At 32.8% G+C, this 18,794-nt stretch overlaps 1 protein-coding gene across 1 annotated transcript in view; it reads left to right on the top strand.

Moving 5' to 3' along the window:
* EFR3A (EFR3 homolog A) overlaps window positions 1–15,900 on the top strand; it is a 102,896-nt gene extending 86,996 nt beyond the window's left edge. Inside the window, exons 20-23 of the mRNA XM_045560451.1 lie at window positions 4,679–4,727; window positions 5,507–5,610; window positions 6,124–6,173; window positions 13,375–15,900. Of these exons, the coding sequence (XP_045416407.1) occupies window positions 4,679–4,727; window positions 5,507–5,610; window positions 6,124–6,173; window positions 13,375–13,480 (309 nt within the window). The 3' untranslated portion in view covers window positions 13,481–15,900. The remainder of the gene's footprint in view (window positions 1–4,678; window positions 4,728–5,506; window positions 5,611–6,123; window positions 6,174–13,374) is intronic.
* Window positions 15,901–18,794: the final 2,894 nt, after the last annotated feature.

Here is an 18,794-nt window from a genome sequence, read left to right as displayed (position 1 = left end):
AAATGCTCATAAGTTTCAAAACTTCATCTATGAAAAAATTTTTTATCATTTTGAATAGTAAGTATAACGAATGTAGCTTACGCTGTATCAGTGAACTAACTATATGCTCTTTAAGGACGTGGCTTATTTGAAACATCATAGATTTAATGCTGTCCTCCTGTTTCGATAGAGCACAAGAGTGTACCCTCTTGAGTAATAGGGAGAAAAAGCAGCCAGTATTCTCTAGGGCTTATTCCACATAAATCACCAAAGAATTTTTTGACAGTCATCTAAAAATGCCCAAATGCCAGCATGTCAAGTCAGCCTCCACCTTGTAGTTTATCTGTTTTTGCCTTCCTTGGTATTATTTCTCACTGGTACAATATAAATAATTAAAAGAATATGCACATGAAAACAGGGAAAGGAAATTGTCTGAATTTATGCTTTATCAGCCTTCTTTCTTCTCCCACCTTCCAATTTGTCTTCAGGTATTAAAACTGTTTGGTGGCCAGAGTACAGCCAACTAACTTACAATTTCTATGCCATTCAACTCCGCATTATGTAGAATTAATCAGTTTTATTAAGAAATTAGCAGAGCATCAAGAGTAGTTGAAGAGGCAGTTAGTGCTCATTTGGAAACTTAAGGCATTAAGTCTGGTTTAAAGTATCTTACTAATTTAAGTCTAAATCAAAATCACCTTTCTTCAATTCACCTCTTTCTTCAAAGCCATTTTAATTTATACACTTCTTACTAGTAAGGAGAGTATTTTGCTAGTTCTGTCTTTTAATGGTTGAATTTGCTGTTACCTTTTAAAGGAAGAAATTCATCCAAACCCTTAGTTTATAGACTTAATTTTGTCAAGAGTGCAATGTATGTTTTTGACTGGTATTTTTCCATTCTCCTTTTGTTAGCTTTTTTTATTTCTTTGAAAATATATATATGGCATTTGAAACTACTGCAAAGAATCAGTCTATTGTGATAAAATGACCTGAAAAAACAATTGCATAAAGTCAATGTAGGAGAAAAATTCTTGACACAAATTTTACATTGAAAGCCCATTAATATATTGGTTAACTTTTTAAAGGTCCCGTTGTTTTCTGTTTACTATAAGTCCTAAGTTAAATATACCTCACACTGAACATCTGAAAAGTTAAGTACAGTTTAGTGTCACATTTACTTGAGCACATTTGAGTTTCAAACTCATTTACCATTGTGGAATCTGCTTTTGTATGTTAGAAATATTTGTTCAAGTACCAGAATAACATTACCTCCTAGGCTAAAACTAATTAATTTCATAACATGAACAGGAGAAATTCACATCAGTTAGGTATTCACCAGTTAATGGTGTAACAAAATATCAAATGATTTGCTTACAATGCATCAGATAAGAAAAATTGCTCATAAAAATTACTTTTATCAAAATTATTTGAAATTTTACATACATAATCCTGGTTTGTCCACAGATATATTTGCTTTTAAAGCTTGTAAGTTAACAAAAAGAGAGACAGTCAGAATGTTGTGTAGATGGAGACCATAACAAACTTCTATTTTCCCTAGATAGACTCAAATTGTTACTGTTCTATTGAGTACCTGATCCACTTGAGGTATGTCAGTTCTAACATTCACAATTCACACCTTAGCCCACCAAGAATCACTTGGTGAACTTTTTCTAAAAAATTGCCATATATAAAAAGAGATGTGTATATATGTGTACAGTAGACCCTTGAACAACACAGGGCTTAGGAGCACTGCCCACCTGCTCCCATGCACAGTCAAAAATCTGCATATAACTTTTGACTCCCACAAAACTTTACTAATAGCCTAGTGTTGACCGATAACATAGTCAATTAACATACATTTTGTATGCTATAAGTATTGCATACTGTCTTCTCACAATAAAGTAAGCTTAGAGAAGAGAAAATGTTATTAAGAAAATCATAAAGAAGAGAAAATATATTTCCCATTCATTAAGTGGAAGTGGATCATCATAAAGGTCTTCATTCTTGTCATCTTCACACTGAGAAGGCTGAGGAAGAAGAGAAAGAGGGAGGGTTGTTCTTGCTGTCTCAGGGGTGGCAGAGAAGGAAGAAAATCTGCATATGAATGTATCTGTGCAGTTCAAACCTGTGTTGTTCAAGGGTCAACTGCATATGTACATATGCACATATATACATGTATATACGCATACCCCATATATAAAGATACCTAAATTAAATCAAGGTATTCAAAAAGATAAATGGCTTAAATAGAATAGAGGTATCTCTGCCTCCTGAGAGAAAATTATCACCTTGACTAATAGAATAAAACACTATAGGCATGATTCTTTGATTTCTTATATAAGCATAATGGATATGAGTAAAACCTGAAATCAACACATAATTCTCCCCTTTAAAAGGTATAGTAAGTGCTTAATTATTTAGGGCTATGTATAGGATGTTATATATATTAAATTTGGAGTACCTGTTAAATTTCTTTGTACAAAATTAAGTCACTAATCGGCTGTAAAGGATTGTTTATTCTGGAACAAATAAAAGATCTTTGTTTTATGCATATGTACTCCTACCTTTTTCCTAAATACAACTAGAGAAACCTGTATATGTGTTAACATCTGGTCTATATTAGTCACAACCTGCTGTTCTAGATGCTGTCCAATTACTGAGGTATCAGTGTACGTGACATAACAACTACTCTGATTAGAAAAGATGAATAGCAGATTTTATGCAGGCCTGAGTGTTTTGTAGTCTAGGTTAGAGTCGTAAATCATGCTTTAAAGCAAAAGTCACAGTTAGTAAAAGGAATGTTGAAACTCTTTTAGGATGGTGCCTTTGCACCATTTCTCCATAACTACCTCATGACTAAGTTTTCCTCTAGGGCTGGAATAGACTGTAGTTTGGTAGAACACCAAATAAAGTAGGTAGCTTGTATTTAGCAGCTACATTGTATAAAAATATGAATCATTAAATGCTAGTATAAACCAATTGGTCTTTTAAAAAAAGATTCACAAAAGGGAAGGGTAGGAAATAAGATTGGAGCCAAATTTTAGAAAGTTTCATCACCAGGCCGAGGGCTTTGCATGTAATTTAGTAGGAAGTTGGGAAACACTGAAATTCAGGCAGTGTCATTATGAGAGTTATGTTTTCATAAAAGGAATCTTTGGAGTGTGACAAGTGTAAATTGCAAAGAGACTGGAGGTGGAGGCCAGTTAGTTAGGAGATCCTTGTAGTAGTCCACAAGTGATATAACGAGGCTCTAAACTATGCAGCCAGTCTGGATGGAGGGCGGAGGTTAAAAAAAAAAAAAAAAAAAGTAAAGACAGGCAGAATGATTTGGAGGTTCTTAATGCTAGGAAACTGTATCATAATTATCTGAATTAAAACAAGAACAAACAGAGAAAGAGTAAGTAGGGTAAGTCACTTTAGCTTTTTATTTACCCAAGATTCAACAGGTAATAAGTAAAAATTACATGTAGCAAGAATGTTGGCTTTCTGACTTCTCCTATGTTCTTTCTCCTGTACCATAGTTCTTTCTCAAAAGTCTAAAGCTCTTAGCCAATTCTAAGAACAACAGCAGGTTCTTTTTTTCATTGAAGTACTAGATTGCTTCTAGGTACAAATAATTGACCAGCCAGAGCCTAATCTTGTATATCTGCTCCAAATATCTAGAACAAAGGAACTGAAGATTCCCAAGTGTAATCTGACTTCAACTAGAAATATGAACCCTCAGTAGAAAAACTGAGGTAGTGGAACTCTTGCTGCTTAACTTCCAGCTAAAGCCTTTGTATTACAGAGAAGCTAAGGTGCAAAGCATGAAGTCTTTTGCTTTCGTTAGTCTTGCTGCTTTAGGCTTAGCAAAAGAAGCTCGTGAGCTAAAATTAGGGATGACCAGAGTTCCAGGCAAGTACTCATATGTTGTTTCTTAATTTTGTATTCAGAGATACTACAGTAACTAGATATATTATTTCTTCTGAAAATGTGCTGATGCCACAAAAAATATTATTGACTTTTTTTTTAATCATAAAGTAGTTGATTTCGTACCTTTTACATGTCTAAAAGCAAGAGAGAGATTTGAGAGCCTCAAGTTATAGGGCATTTTCAGAGACTAAAAGTTGGTGGTTGACCTTACAAGATCCAGAATGTGCTTATTTTAAGATGTTAATTAACTGTACTCATTGGACACTTCCCAAAGTAATGATTCTTACTTTTAAACCATTTAAAATCTTAGTTTATTTTATTTTTGATTTGTAAACTGTATGTGATGCCAAAATTATAGAGGCTGTAAGTACTTCTTATTATCTCATGGCTAAAAATGTATTTATATATAATTTCAGCCTTGACTGTCTCAAAGCATTGTTTACTTATGATGCATAGTTCAGTCAGTGGGACTCAAATCTTGTTGCATGTCATGTTCCTAAAGACTGAGTTCTATAATTCAAGGATGGTTTTGTTGCCTAGGGGATGCTAATTTTGGCAGTTTAACAGTAATCTATATACTTAATTTGGGAAACCACTGCAGTAGGCATTGTTAGAATGAATGAAAAAAGTGGAGGTTTAATATTGTGAAGTATAATCATAACTCAGGCCAACACACAACAGAAAACAAATTTGTAAAAGTTCTTAGATAACTTATAACTAGGTGAAGTTATTATTTATATTGACCTTTCTTAAATCTTTCTTTTTCCTTTAAATTACTTTTCTCTAGGTTAGTAACACTGAAGAAATCACCTTTGAAGCATTGAAGAAAGCAATTGGTGAGATGCTTTGCACTTGTTAGCACTCCTAACTCATCTTTATCTTGGTGCTTTTTTATATGCCAGAATAAGTAAAGGAAGCATGGCAAAAACACAAATAAAATTAAAAATAAAAAAAAACTGTTTGTTTCTGTATAAATATCATTTATTTAGCTACATTATTTAGGCTTTTGAAATTATCTTGTCTCATCATAGTCATATTCTTAAATAGACACTGTTATATTAGTGGTATCAAAAAGACATATATTAATTTACTATCTCACAAATTTTGCTCAGAACATACATCATCTTAAGACAAAAAATCGTGTTTCAAATTGTGGTAAATAAATGGAAAAGGCTAAGACAACATGGTTCCAAATGACCCCATCTGTATTTTAATATTCTACTCAATATCAAGATTCAGTTTAGCAGATATTTTATGTAGTAGCACATAGTGAAAAGGCGTAGTTATTCATAAAAGAATCATCTTTCAGGAAGGACCTTAAAGTTCATTTATAGGAAATTACCATTCTCCTGCCTTTTATTGGTAAGATAAAGATACTCTTAAAGAAGGTCTTATGCTGTCTTATTTTAATCCTTAAATTTTCAATTTTTTATATGTGTCCTTTCTAGCCTTAAGACATTTCAAGGATGTGATGCCTTTTGATTTTTTTATTATAAAAGTATCCCTGTAAATTTTCATTAGTTTTGGTTGACATATCATTGACTCTTACGGTCATTAACAGGGTTCTATGAAATTCTGTATTCCTTCTAATAAGTGTTTTTAAACATTTATATAGATACCAATGGAATGGAAGAGCAAGAAAAGGAAAAGAGGCGTCTTGTAATAGAGAAATTTCAGAAAGCACCTTTTGAAGAAATAGCAGCGCAGTGTGAATCTAAAGTAAGTGAACAAATGGTTAAGATAGGTCAGGGAGGAGTGTGGTTTTATGGAAGCTCTTTCTTGGTAATTGATTAGTAAGTTTCAAGCTCTGGGCAACTCAACAGAACAGGAGGAAGTGTAATAAAAATGAAAAACTTTGAAGGCATAGCTGTGAAGCCTAAATAATTTCTTTATGTGATGTAAGCTGATGGAAATGGCAGATCCCAAACTAAATATTAATGATTGTGGTTGCTTTGATACTTTTTTTTTGTAGTGATTTTCAGTGATTTTGCTGCGGATATTTTGTGTGTTTGTCACTTTGCTTTTAGCAGTGAGACTAGGAAAGGAAAAAAAGAGGAGCCTTACATTAAATTCCAATGAGACAGATCAAACCAAAACATTAAAGCATTCTGTACTTAATAGTTCATCAGCTTTATAGTTACACTTATGCATTGTTCTTTAAATAACATTTGTATGATTACATATGGGTATTTAGAAAATAATTCTTTCTTAACATTTTTTTCTTTTTTGCAGGCAAATTTGCTTCATGATAGACTTGCTCAAATATTGGAACTTACCATACGGTAAGGGTTTTGTTACTACAACAGCAATAACACAACAGAAACAAAACTGAAACTATTAGACTCCTGTAAATTTGTGGCCGATCATGTTTAAATAATTGTGCTTTTCATTTAGGATAAGTACAAGATCATGTAGATGACCCTTTGTCTTAGTAGTCATTCTGTTTACTAGGTGGAGTCTGATACCACATCTTATGCAGTTGTCTTCTAGTTTTTCGAGCCTTTTTAGATCATTTATTCTTTCCTAATGGTCATATAAGGACATCTGGGTAATTTGGAAGTCCCACATTCTAACATTCAGTTTAACCAGAAAATTGCTTTTATTTATTTAACATTTTGACCTACAAAAACTACATTTCAACCTCATAGTTCTTTTTATGGCAGTAATGAGTCGACCTATGCAGATGGTTCATTTGAATTATTGAACATTCCTTTAGCTTTCCTACATCATTTCCATTTGAGTCCTATTATTGAATTATTATGCTTCAAAACATAGGATATCTAACATACTTTGATTAATCCTGTGCCTGTTATTAAGTAATGCAGCTCATGAAGGAGAGAGAGGCACATTCTAGGTTCCATGTAAAGAAAGAACTGCGTGGTCTTCTATTGACTTCATTGTGGACATGGCCCTAGGGAAAGGTGGTCCAGTAGAGGAGTCGTAGATATATATGCTTCTGGAATTTTTGTCTGCATCAGCTGTATCCTTTATATCTTTAACTTGATTAATTCTGTTTTGCGTCAACCCCTGTATCTTATAAATGGAGGAGACAGGGAAATGCTCTGGTCTACTTGCTTTTTTATTTCAGCGTTTTTTCTGCTTTCACACACAAGGCACATTTTTATCAGTACCGCGTCTTATTGTAGGCACTTCCCTTCCATTCCTACCACCCTTTTTAAGTTGAGAATCACTCATTTACAAAATTTCAGGACAGAGAATCAGACTAAAATATGCAATATGCTAGACCTGAGATTCAGAGAAAATTGCTGGGTATGGGCATTTTTTTAGTTGTAATACTAAATGTCTACTGTGTACTTGATCTCCTGCTGTAGGATTTATATCTGTTATTTCTGCTAATCCTCATCACAGCCCTGAAAAGTAGGTAGATGCAATTTTTTTTCATTTTCCATGTGAAGACACCAAGGCTTAGAGAAGTAAAGTAACTTGCTGAAGGTCAGACAGCTAGTGAGTGGCAAAGTCAAAATTCAAATTCATAAACCATGTTTTTAAAAGGATTATTGCCAGGATCACCATGCTATATTTAGTCACACTAACATAACTATGTGGACTTAATATTTTAGGATAAATATTATAACTAATTCTGTCTTATTGGTACTATAACCACTACTCATACTTAACATTTATTGAACATTTATTACTAATATTAACATTTATTGAACATTTATGTTGTTCTAGGCGCTGTGCTAAGTACATTGTTTTGTTTAATATCTTCAACAGACCTAAAAATATGTAGTGATTATTCTCATTTTACAAGTATGTAAACAGAGACACATGGAAGTTAGGTAGCTTACCCAAGGTCACCTACTTAGGAAGTAGCAGTCCTGGGATAGTTTACGTGATACAGAGAAATGGAATAGACTTCATAGTGTGCCTTCAGAATTTTTAGTTCCTGTCCCATGTGTTTCTTACTGTTAATTTGCTTTACCCAACCATCAGACAGAGGAAAGAATTTGTATTCACCAGAAAAGAAACAAAACAAACAATATTGTACTTTAGTCCCCACTGTTGTTTCATTTACTGTGACCTGAGTATGGCTAAAAACAATCATAAGAACTGCAAAGAAGCAGTAAAACAGAGAGAATAAATAACCTCACAGATGACCCCATTATTGGAAATAGTAGTCTAGTCCCTTAAAACAATACGCACACAGAGACACACACACACATACACATGTCCAAGGATTTAAAGGAAAAGATACATGTATTAATTAGTTTAGGAGAAAATGTATGGAGGTGGCTATTTATTCTCACTGTAGTTTCCTGTTTCTTTACATTATTATAATTGAAAATTTTAACCTTTCTCTCATAAACGTATTAATGCATAACCAACAAGAAAACAAAAACTCGGAAAGGAATATAGAAGATTTGAACAGTTTCAACAAATTTAAATAGCCTTTAGAAAATACAGTACTAAACTGCAGAATATAGATTCTTTTGAAGTAAACATAAAACATTCACAAAAATAGACCAATGTAGAGCTATACAACAAGTATAAGCAAATGTCAAGAGACTGATATCATGTAGAATATGTTCTCTGGCCACATAAGAAATTATAATTCATTAACATCTAGAAAATTTTCAAATATTTGGAAATTAAAAGACATATAAATAATCCATATGTCAAAGAAGCATTAACAGGAGGAATTAGAAAGCATTTTATACTGAAAGTACACATCAAAATTTTATGGGATGCAGCTAAACAGTGTGCTCAGGAAGAAATTTATATCTTTAAATCCTTATGTTTACAAAGAAGAAAGATCTAAAAGCAGTGAACTACTAACTTTTGTAAGATGTTGGAGAAAGAAGAACAACATAAAGCCAAATTAAGTAGATAGAAGAAATAATGAAGAGCAGAAATCAATGAAATAGAAACCAGACAAACAATGGAAAAAAATTAACAAAGCTAAAAGTTTGTACTTTGAAAAAGTTGATAAAATTGATAAACTCCAGTAAAAGTGATCAAGGAAAAAAAAGAGAAAACCCAGATTACCAATATCATAAATGAAAGAGGGACCTCTCTACACATAATAAAGGAATATCATAAACAATTTTATGCCAGTAAATTTGGCAATTAGATGAAATGGACAAAATTATTGAAGGGGACAACTTTTGAAAACTGATAGAAGAAGAAATAAAATATACAAATAACCCTATGACTGTTAAATAAATTTGTAATTTAAAAGCATCCTACAAGGAAATGCATTTAGCTTCACTGCTTACTTTTCAAACATTTATGTGAGAAATAATACCAGTTTTGTACATATTCAGGAAATAGAGGAGATGAAAACATTTTCTGACTCGGGCTAGCATAACCTCAACAACAAAATAAGACAGGAATATTACAAGCAAAATAAAATTATAGACAGATATCCGTCATAAATATAGGCACAAAAACCCTCATCAAAATATTAGCAAATATATAAAACTGATACGTCCTAAGTAAATGGGGTTACTATGAGGAAAGCAAGTTTTACATTAGAAAATCAGCATAATTCACCATATTAACACAATAAAAAATCAAAGTCACATAATCACTACAGTAGTTATAGCAAAAAGCATTTGACAAAATTCAACATTCATATATGACAAAAAGTCAGAAAATTAGGAATAGAAGGGAACTTAAAAGATTGGAAAGGAAGAAAGAAAACTGTCTTTTCACAGATAACATGGTTGTGTATGTTGGAAATCTAAGTAACCAGCAATAATAATAAAAACTCTATTTGAGTTAATAAATGAATTAAGTGAATTTAGTAAAGTCACAGGATTCAAAGTCAGTATTTAAAATTTGATGTAGCTACATGTTAGCAATAAACAATTGCAGGAGGAAATTTTAAAATACAACATTGAAAAAATTAAAATATTTAGCCATAAATTTAACAGTATGTAACATCTCTATTACAAATACAAAACATTGCCAAAAGAAATTAAAGAAGACCTAAACAAAGGAGAGAGATACCATTTTATGGACTGAAAAATTAAATATTATTTACATGTTGGGTTTTGGGGGGTTTTTTTGTCTATTTTTTTAAGAGACAGGGTCTCACTCTGTTTACTCAGGCTAAAATGTAGTGGCATGATCATAGCTCACTGTAACTCCCAACTCCTGGGTTCAAGCAATCCTCCTAAGCAGGTAGGACTAAAGGCCATACCACAACACCTGGCTCTACGTGCTGTTTCTTTCAAGTTGATCTATAGAATAGCTTCAACAGAATCCTAATCAAACCCCAGCAGACTTTTTTGAAAATAGTTATGAATTGATTTTAAAATTTATATGGAAATGTAAAGGACCTTGAGTAGGTAAACTGTCTTGAAAAAGAAAAATAAATTTGAAGAATTTATATTACTTAATTTTAGGACAATTTACAAAGCCAAAGTAATCAAAACATTATGTGCATAAGGGTACACAAAGAGATCAGGATAACAGGAAAGTCCAGAAACAGCCCCAAACATAAGTGATTTTTGATAAAGGAATCAAAACAATTTAATGGAGAAAATATCTTCAACAGATGTCCTAGGACAACTGGATAACCTAAAGGAAAAACATTAATCTCAATTCCTTACCTTCCTTCCGCCAAACACAAAAATTGATTAAATTTCAGTCATCAATATCAATGTAAAAGCTAAAACTTCTAAAAGAAAATATACAAGAGAATCTTCCCAGTCTTGAAGTAAGCAAAGATTTCTTACTTTTGCACAAAACACTAAACAGTAGTGATAAATTGGGCTTTATCGAAATTAAGAACTTAACCTTAAAAGACTCCATTAAGAAAATGAAAAGGCAAGCCACAGATTATGAGAAAATACAGTGTGCACAATATAGATATCTGACAAAGAACTCCTACAACTCAAAAATAAAAGGACAGTTTTTAAAATGGGCAAAAGAACAGACATTCCAAAAAGGAACATTACTTAAATAGCCAATAAGCACATGTAAAAGTGTTCAATATCATTAGTCAAGAAGGAAATGAAAATTTAAGTGATAGTGAGATACTATTTCACACCCATTAAAATGGCTACATGTAAAAATACTGAAAATCCAAAATGTAGATGAGAATGTGTACCAATTTGAACTTTCACACCCTGCTCATGGTGTATCAAATGATACAAACCACTTTGTAAAGCTTTAGCACTTTCTTATAAAATTAAACGTGTACCTGCTCATAATCCTGCAATCCCATTTCTCAATATTTACCCAGAGAAATGATAATTTATATTCACAAAAATACATGTTTATGACAGCTTTATTCATAATTGCCAAATGTCCATCAGTGGGAGAACAGATAGACAAATGGTATCTTTAATATAGTGAAATACCATTTAGCAATTTAAAAGAATGCATTTTTTGGATAAATCTAAAAAACATTAAGTAAAAGAAATCATGAACGAGTATAGCCTGTATGAACCATTTGTAGAGCCTGTATAGACCCATTTCTATGAGGCTTGAGAATCAGTGCCACAAATCTTAAGTTATGGAGATCAAAACATAGTTTTTAGATGTGGGTGTATGTGTATACTATGTGGGGGTGGGGAGAAATAAACTGGTTAGGTACACAGGGAAACTGGTGATGAAAGTGTTCAGTATCTTTATTGGACTATGATGTTCATGGGTGTTTACATTTCTCAGTTCTTATGAAAGAGGACACTGAAGATCTGTGCATTTTGCTCTATGAAAATTATCCCTCAATAAAAAATTTAAGAGGGTATTACAAATGTTGGAAAAACAATTGCAAAATTATTACTAGTTACCAAAAATAGATTATCAAAGAAATACTAGAGAGCAAACTGAATAAATTAATGATTGAAGACAGTTTACAGTTAAAAAATAATTATATGAAGTTAATATTTGTGCATTTATTAATTCAAATGAAAAATTCTTAACCATAAAATACTAATAAACTCAAAGAACTAAGACTTATATGAAGTAATTATAAATCTCCAAAATATGCTTAAGAATATTATATAATAGAAAAAAACTCATATCTTTTTGAATAGGAAGTTAATATCATGAAGACATCGGTTCTCTGCAGATTATTGTTTTAGTAAAAGAATCCGTTTTTATATTTGAACAAGTGATGCTGAGGACAGTGTGAAAGAATACACACGCAAGAGTGGTCAGGAAAATGGTGTAGGGAAAAAACAAGGGAGCCTTTGCCTTGCTTGGTAGGAAAACATATGATAGATCTTTGGTACTTACAGCAAGTTGGACTTATGTATGGGTAAGTAGAATAGAGGAAAATTCAGATATAGAAAGTATTTGTAGTAAAGATAAGATTTCAGATTTTCAAGGAAAAAAGCAAATGTTAGTTAATCTTGTTTGGGCAACTGCTAAAGACTTAAGCAGTAATGGGTGGGGGCTGAGGGATGAATGGGAAGGATTCCTACTTCATTTCTTTTACCAAGGTAGGCTAATTAACTCTTTGTTTAGAAAAATACATAGAAACTCTAGAATTTACATGGGAGTATTTTTTGTAATCTTGGTTTGGGGAAAAGTTTTTCTTAATATAACTCAAAAACTATAAATCATAAGGAAAGAGTTGATTTTTTTGATAAGGTTTTTAAGCATCTGCCAAAAAAAAAAAGTTGAAAATTAAATGATGTGATGAATTGAAAAAAAGTATTTGTATCACATGACAAAAAAAATTAGTTTCCCAAATTGATAAGAGAAAAACTTCTGAGTAGGACTAGAGGCAATGGATTCAAATAGGCAATTTACGTTTTCAAAAAAACATAAAATGGATACTACAAAGATATTTATCATTAATAGTAAACCAAAAATTAAAAATAAAAATAAGAATGGATTCACTTTTAATTGTCAGATTGGCAAAGATTAAAAACAAAAGATTAACTGTATCCAATATTTATAACAATATAAGAGAATAGGTATAATGAAGAGCTGAAAGTATAAATTGTTGATATTCTGACAATATGTACGTATCAAGGTCAAAATTTTAAATATACCTTTACCAGAAATTCTACTTGTAAGACTACAAACCAAGGAGACAATCAGTCAGGATAAAATCATGTGTATATAAGAGTAGACTGTGAGCATTATTTTTCATAATAATGAAAAATGGAAACAAGCCTGCATTTGTACCCTGGATTAAACTCACTATGATATATCCATATAATGAAATACCATGCTGTCATTAAAAAAGGTAATATCTGTAAATGAAAGAATTTTTTACTAATGAAATAAAGCAGCTCATAAGAATGGGTAGAGTGTAATGCCATTATAAAAAATTATATATACATATTTTTAAAGGAAAATGTCTGTTTTAAAACAACTCAACACTACCGTGGTGTGTTTCCCATACAGCCTTGCAGCTGACCAGCAACTACACAGTGTTGATCTCTGCAATTAAAGAGTCTTAACTTTGATGTTTGCAGACAGTAGATAGAATGCTTTGTAAAATGAACAGCTTTTAAATACATCTATTGACAATGCCTTGTTCTTCTTTCACAGTCCTCCTCCCAGTCCATCAGGAACACTGACCATTACTTCTGGGCATGCCCAATACCAGTCTGTCCCAGTCTATGAGATGAAGTTTCCAGATCTGTGTGTGTACTGAGTGACTCATGAAGACCTCAGCATCGGATTTGAAACTCTGAAAATTAAGGCCAAGCTGAGCTTTCAGGGTTTACTTAATGCATATTAACATACTTCTTGAAAATAATGATGGAAACTACCTTTAAACCAAATGCTTGGCATACCATGTTAGAAGTTTTGGAGCTATATATAATTTAGAGTACTTTTGAAGATAGATTTATGCCATGTTAATTTGCTTTGAGGTTCTTATTGGCTTTTAAAGTTGAACATATGTTGGTCTCATATTATTCCCTTGTTAAACAGTATATTTTAAACTTTTCACAAATGTAATTTTTTTTTAAAAGTAAGCCTTCAGAGAATTGAAAATGTTTTAAGTGTCTACTGTATTTCTTAAACATCCACACAACTGCTTAGAAATAGAATTGCTTTTGGTTTTGGTTCTCTGCAAAAGTGGATATATTCAAATATATTCAAATATTTGAAATATTTTCCTAGTCCCTCATATATATTCCTAATCCTGGGCCTGCAAAACTATTCTATAGCTTTGTGTCACCATGCATTGGATAAGTTGTGATAGGCGTCCCTCTATTCATTTACTATAATAACATGTGATAGGCATTCCTCATCTTGTTCACAGTAATAAAACATCTGTTGAATAGCATTCCTACAATATGACCCTAAAAATTGCCATACCTTAAAGCATCTAGTTCTTGTAATAATGTGTTTCCTGCCAAGAGTTTGATCATTCTGCTTGAGAGGCATAGAGCTTACTCTTGGAGAACCAAACTGTGCAATATTTTTTACATCATAAGATGTATTAGTTTACAGGCTGTGCTTTGAAATTATAGTAGTATTTTGCTGTGGCTCCATGAATTAAATGAGAATATATATTTAGTATAGGAAAAAAAAGATGTTTAAAATAGCTACTAGTTCACCTGTGAGGAGTCTGTACATTTTGATTTCTATTAAGAGCACATTAATTTACATTTTTATATTGTGCATTGTTTTAGATCCTCATAGTCAAAAAATTCCCCAGATGGACTTTTAATTTGTAAGATTTGAACCATAAGTTTTATGCATCTTTGTTGTGAATTAGTTATATTACATTTGAAAAGAGTGCCTATGTTTTAGTAATCAAGTGTGCTAAGGTTCGTCAATTTAAGCTGCTTTTGATTTCATTTACCAAGCTCACAGGTTCTCTCTACACATGCACTTACAGGCACATAAAATTATGTACATTTTAGTGAATTCCATCACATGGTAAAATGAATAACTTTCTTTATAGCTCTTAGAAAATTATCTTAGGACATTTTTATAAAATCACCTGTTTATAATTCTACATTTTCAAATTCAATTTCTTTTTACACAAAACTGTATACATATCAAAAACTGTAGCTCAAAAAACAGTTGAGTTTTCAGCCTTTTTGTTTTTGTTGTTTTTTTTTTTTTTTTTTTTTTTTTTGAAAAATTGCAGTGAAGAATGGGATGTTTTAACTTTGCATTTGTGGTTATTCGGGCACCTTTAGTAGAAACAAAAAAGTAAGGAAATAATAACAGAACAAGCATACTCAAAGATTTTTGAATATTTAAACCAAAGTGCAACATCTTGAATAAGTATCTAGTCATTTAAACCTATAAAATGATCCCAGAACATCCTAGGCTGTTTATTAAATGTAGACTAACAAGACCTTGTTTTCAGAGTGACAGTGAAGTCACCACTGGAGGACTGAATGGCCCCATTGCAGCTGTCACTGGAACTTTGCCTCTTGATCAGGTAAAATGCTTCACCAGTTAATAATAAGCCAAGTTTTATGTTTTTTTAATTTCCCTTTTTTCCTTCTGTATTTTTAAAGAAGGCTATTAATTTTTGTGCATTTTTAAAAATCTAAGCAGGGGGACATGCAAAAACAATCATCATCCACTTGGATGTCATTTTATAGATTAACACTGTGTGCTTTTGTATGGAAAAATATAATTTAATAGTATGAGAAAAGAAGATATATATTCATTTGCACTCATGTGAAACACAAACTTTACAAAATTTCGTGTTTTTCAGTGATTTAAAACTGCATGTATTGCATGTAAAGGAAAACCATTGCAATTAATGTTTATCACACCTTTCTCTTGGTCTTTGTAAACTGTTGATTTGGGTTTTGTGGAGGTTTTGTTGTTCTTGTCCTTGTTGTTTTAAATCACAGTAGACTTCTGTATATCCTGGATTACTGAACTGGTCTTGTTGACAAGGATTCCCAAGAAATGGATCTCTTGTCTGGCTGACCCGTCCGTGTCGAAAGGGGATTCTGTAGGAACTAGCTGTGCATATTGTGTTGTAGCCAGTTCCAGTACTGAAAGTTTAGGATGTATTGAAGGTCACTGTACTGCTATATTTTTGTAGATATAGAAAACTCTTAATAAATTGTTAATCTTTCTCTTTTTGCTGTATACAGTTGCTCATATTCTTTTTTTCTTGACATTGAACAGTTAACATTTAAATTTTCCTTCTATACTTGTGTTGTCTGTGACTGCTTATATAGAGTTTTATTGTCATTGAAGTTTACCTGAATACACATGCACACACACACACACACACACACACACACACACTTCCTTAATACTTCTGAACTCATTATCTTTTAAAATAATATTACATTTTACCAGCAATTAACTCCCCCTACCCAAAATGTTTCTCTTCTTCCTGTCTGAAAGTGGAACTATTTGTCTTATTGATGCTGATATATGTATTAAATGTAATGAAGTAAGTTTTTTTCAAATGTAAAAATTCACTGTGCAATTCATATGTAAGCAATAAAACAAAAATTGAATTACTTGTGTATAAGTACATTTTTATAATAGCTATTACATTAATTAAACTTATTCAATATTTGCTTTAGTTAAAATGAAGAGCTTTAGTAGAAAAAAAAAGTGGCCAAGTGGATTCATTCCCAGGTATTGAACATATCAGAATGATAACTGCTAGTCATGACAAGGAACAGCTAAGGTACAGCTCATGGTGTGTGCTTGTGAAAGCACAGTTGCCACCTCTATATTAGTCTTGATGATTATATTTTCAACCTTATCTCCTGGCTCTATAAATTGCATAAAGTATCTCAGTACCCTGTGCCACCCTGGTTTGCTTATCTACCACGTGTATAGCTGGACATCGTATCCTGATGGGGTTCAGGAACCTCATTTATTAGTGTAGCATAAGGAGCTTGGGCTCTGGTTCAAATAGAACCCCACCACTTCCTGGCTGAGTGGCCTTAGACAAGTGGCTGAACTTTGAGCCACAAAATCCTCATCTGTAAAAAGAGGACAGTAAGTTCTGCCATCTGAGGTTAGCTGTGATAAGCAAATGAAACACTTAGAAGATTAATAATAAATGTTTATTATTAATGATAATCCTCCTTGAGTTCATGATCCTGGAATATGGAACCTGGGCAGTGTTCTTGGCTTTGTAGTCTTAGGCTAGTCATTCCGCATTTCTGAACCTGTTTGCATAGGTACCAAATGAGCACTGTATCATATGCTATCTCATATGCTTTCTTTCCAGTTCCAGCCTGCTGTCATCCTATTACCTGTTCTCTCATCTGATAAATTGTTGATCCCAGGTACTAAGTTCAAATGAATGAAAAAAGCAGAGCTAAGGTGGAACATCAAACTTGTCTTGTAGTGTTGCCTTTTTACTTTGTGTCAAGACTATTTGGAAGGAATTTTCTTAGCCTCGGTTTCCCTAAAGCAGAACCTGAGACAAGGCTTATGTGCAGGTATTACTTTGGGAAGTGATCCAACATAGAAGGAGAAAAAGCCAATTAAGAGGATCTGTTTTTTAATTGACCGTCACTGGAGGTCCCTGAGACCCATCCTACTGAACATTCTAAGGAGTCTATGAAATAATCTCAGAACTGTCCACCCAGGGGATGAAAATCGGGAAAGCATTTATCCTTTGGCTTCTGTTCGTGGTTAGGGATGACCCTGTGGCATTAATAACTCGTCCATATTTCGGGACTACGTGTTTGAGTGCTGAGCTGTTACCCAAGGTGTCCATTGCCTCATTCTCAGAGAAGTCCTTTGTCAGAACACAGAAGTAAATACAGCAGGGCAGAAGGCCGGCATTGTCATTCCACCTCCCTGAGGCAGTTGGAGCCTGTGTGGAACTAGTTATCACAGCAGGGTCTAGAGGGAGAGGTGGGGATTAGAGGATGTGAAGTCAGGCAAATGATGTCCAAGATAGCACCATGTCATCTGGTATTTAAGAGCAAGACGAAATCTAGGAGCATCTGATTTATAGTTTCACATTTCTCCCATCTTACTCAGTGGTTTTGGCTGTAATATATCCTGCACCATTCTTTTTGCTGCCTCTTGCTTTTTTTAATCCTACTTTGAAAAGGTTACTTGTAGAATTCCTTATTGAAGAAGCTGAAGCACTGAAAGGATCTTAGAGTCAGGTTCATTCAAAGCTTATATTTTACAGATGAGAAACATGGGATTAAAGCTGGTACAATTTAGCACTTATTCACTAGCTGTTTCCAGACTATTTATTAAACTTTTGATTATGACATCAACTTTAGCATATGTGAAAATTGGGAATACCATTCCATGCCCCTAATAATAATATGTAAAAAGTAATAACCTCAAGTGTGGTAATTATAAATCATCTGAATGAATAAAGAAAGTGAACATTAGGGGTACAGGACCTCCAACTCAATCCACAATAGCCTCCTTTTTAAAAATTAGAGCTTTATTGAGAGATAACTCACATACCATAAAGTTCACCCATTTAAATTGTACAATTCAGTGGCCTTTAAGTATATTCACAAAGCATCGATCATCGCTAATTCCAGAACTCTTAAATCATCCCAAAAGAAACCATTAGCAGTCACTCCTGATTTCCACCTTCCCAAACCCCAGGCCTTGGCAAGTGCTGGTTGGCTTTCTATCTGTATAGATTTGCTTATTCTGAACATTTCCTATAAATGCAGTCTTACAATATATGGTCTTTTGTGTCTGGCTTAATTTACTTAGCATAATGTTTTCAAGCTTTATTTTATAGCATTATCAAAACTTCATTACCTTTTATAGCCAAGAAATAGTCCATTGTGTGGATATGCCACTTTTTATTTATCCATTCATCTGTTAATGAACATGTGGGTTGTTTTCACTTTTGTCTGTTATAACTAATGCTGTGATGAAATTTATGTACAGGTTTGTTGTGTGGATGTATGTTTTTGTTTTTCTTGGGTATATACTTAGAGTGGAAATGCTGGGTCATATGCTAGCTCTGTATTTAACTTTTTGAGGAACTGCCAAACTCTTTTCCAAAGTGACTGCACCATTTC

This window comes from Lemur catta, chromosome 9 (genome assembly GCF_020740605.2).
Source record: "Lemur catta isolate mLemCat1 chromosome 9, mLemCat1.pri, whole genome shotgun sequence".
NCBI lineage: Eukaryota > Metazoa > Chordata > Mammalia > Primates > Lemuridae > Lemur > Lemur catta.
The sequence above is the reverse complement of the archived record's forward strand: the minus strand, read 5'-3'. Positions and strand labels throughout refer to the sequence as shown.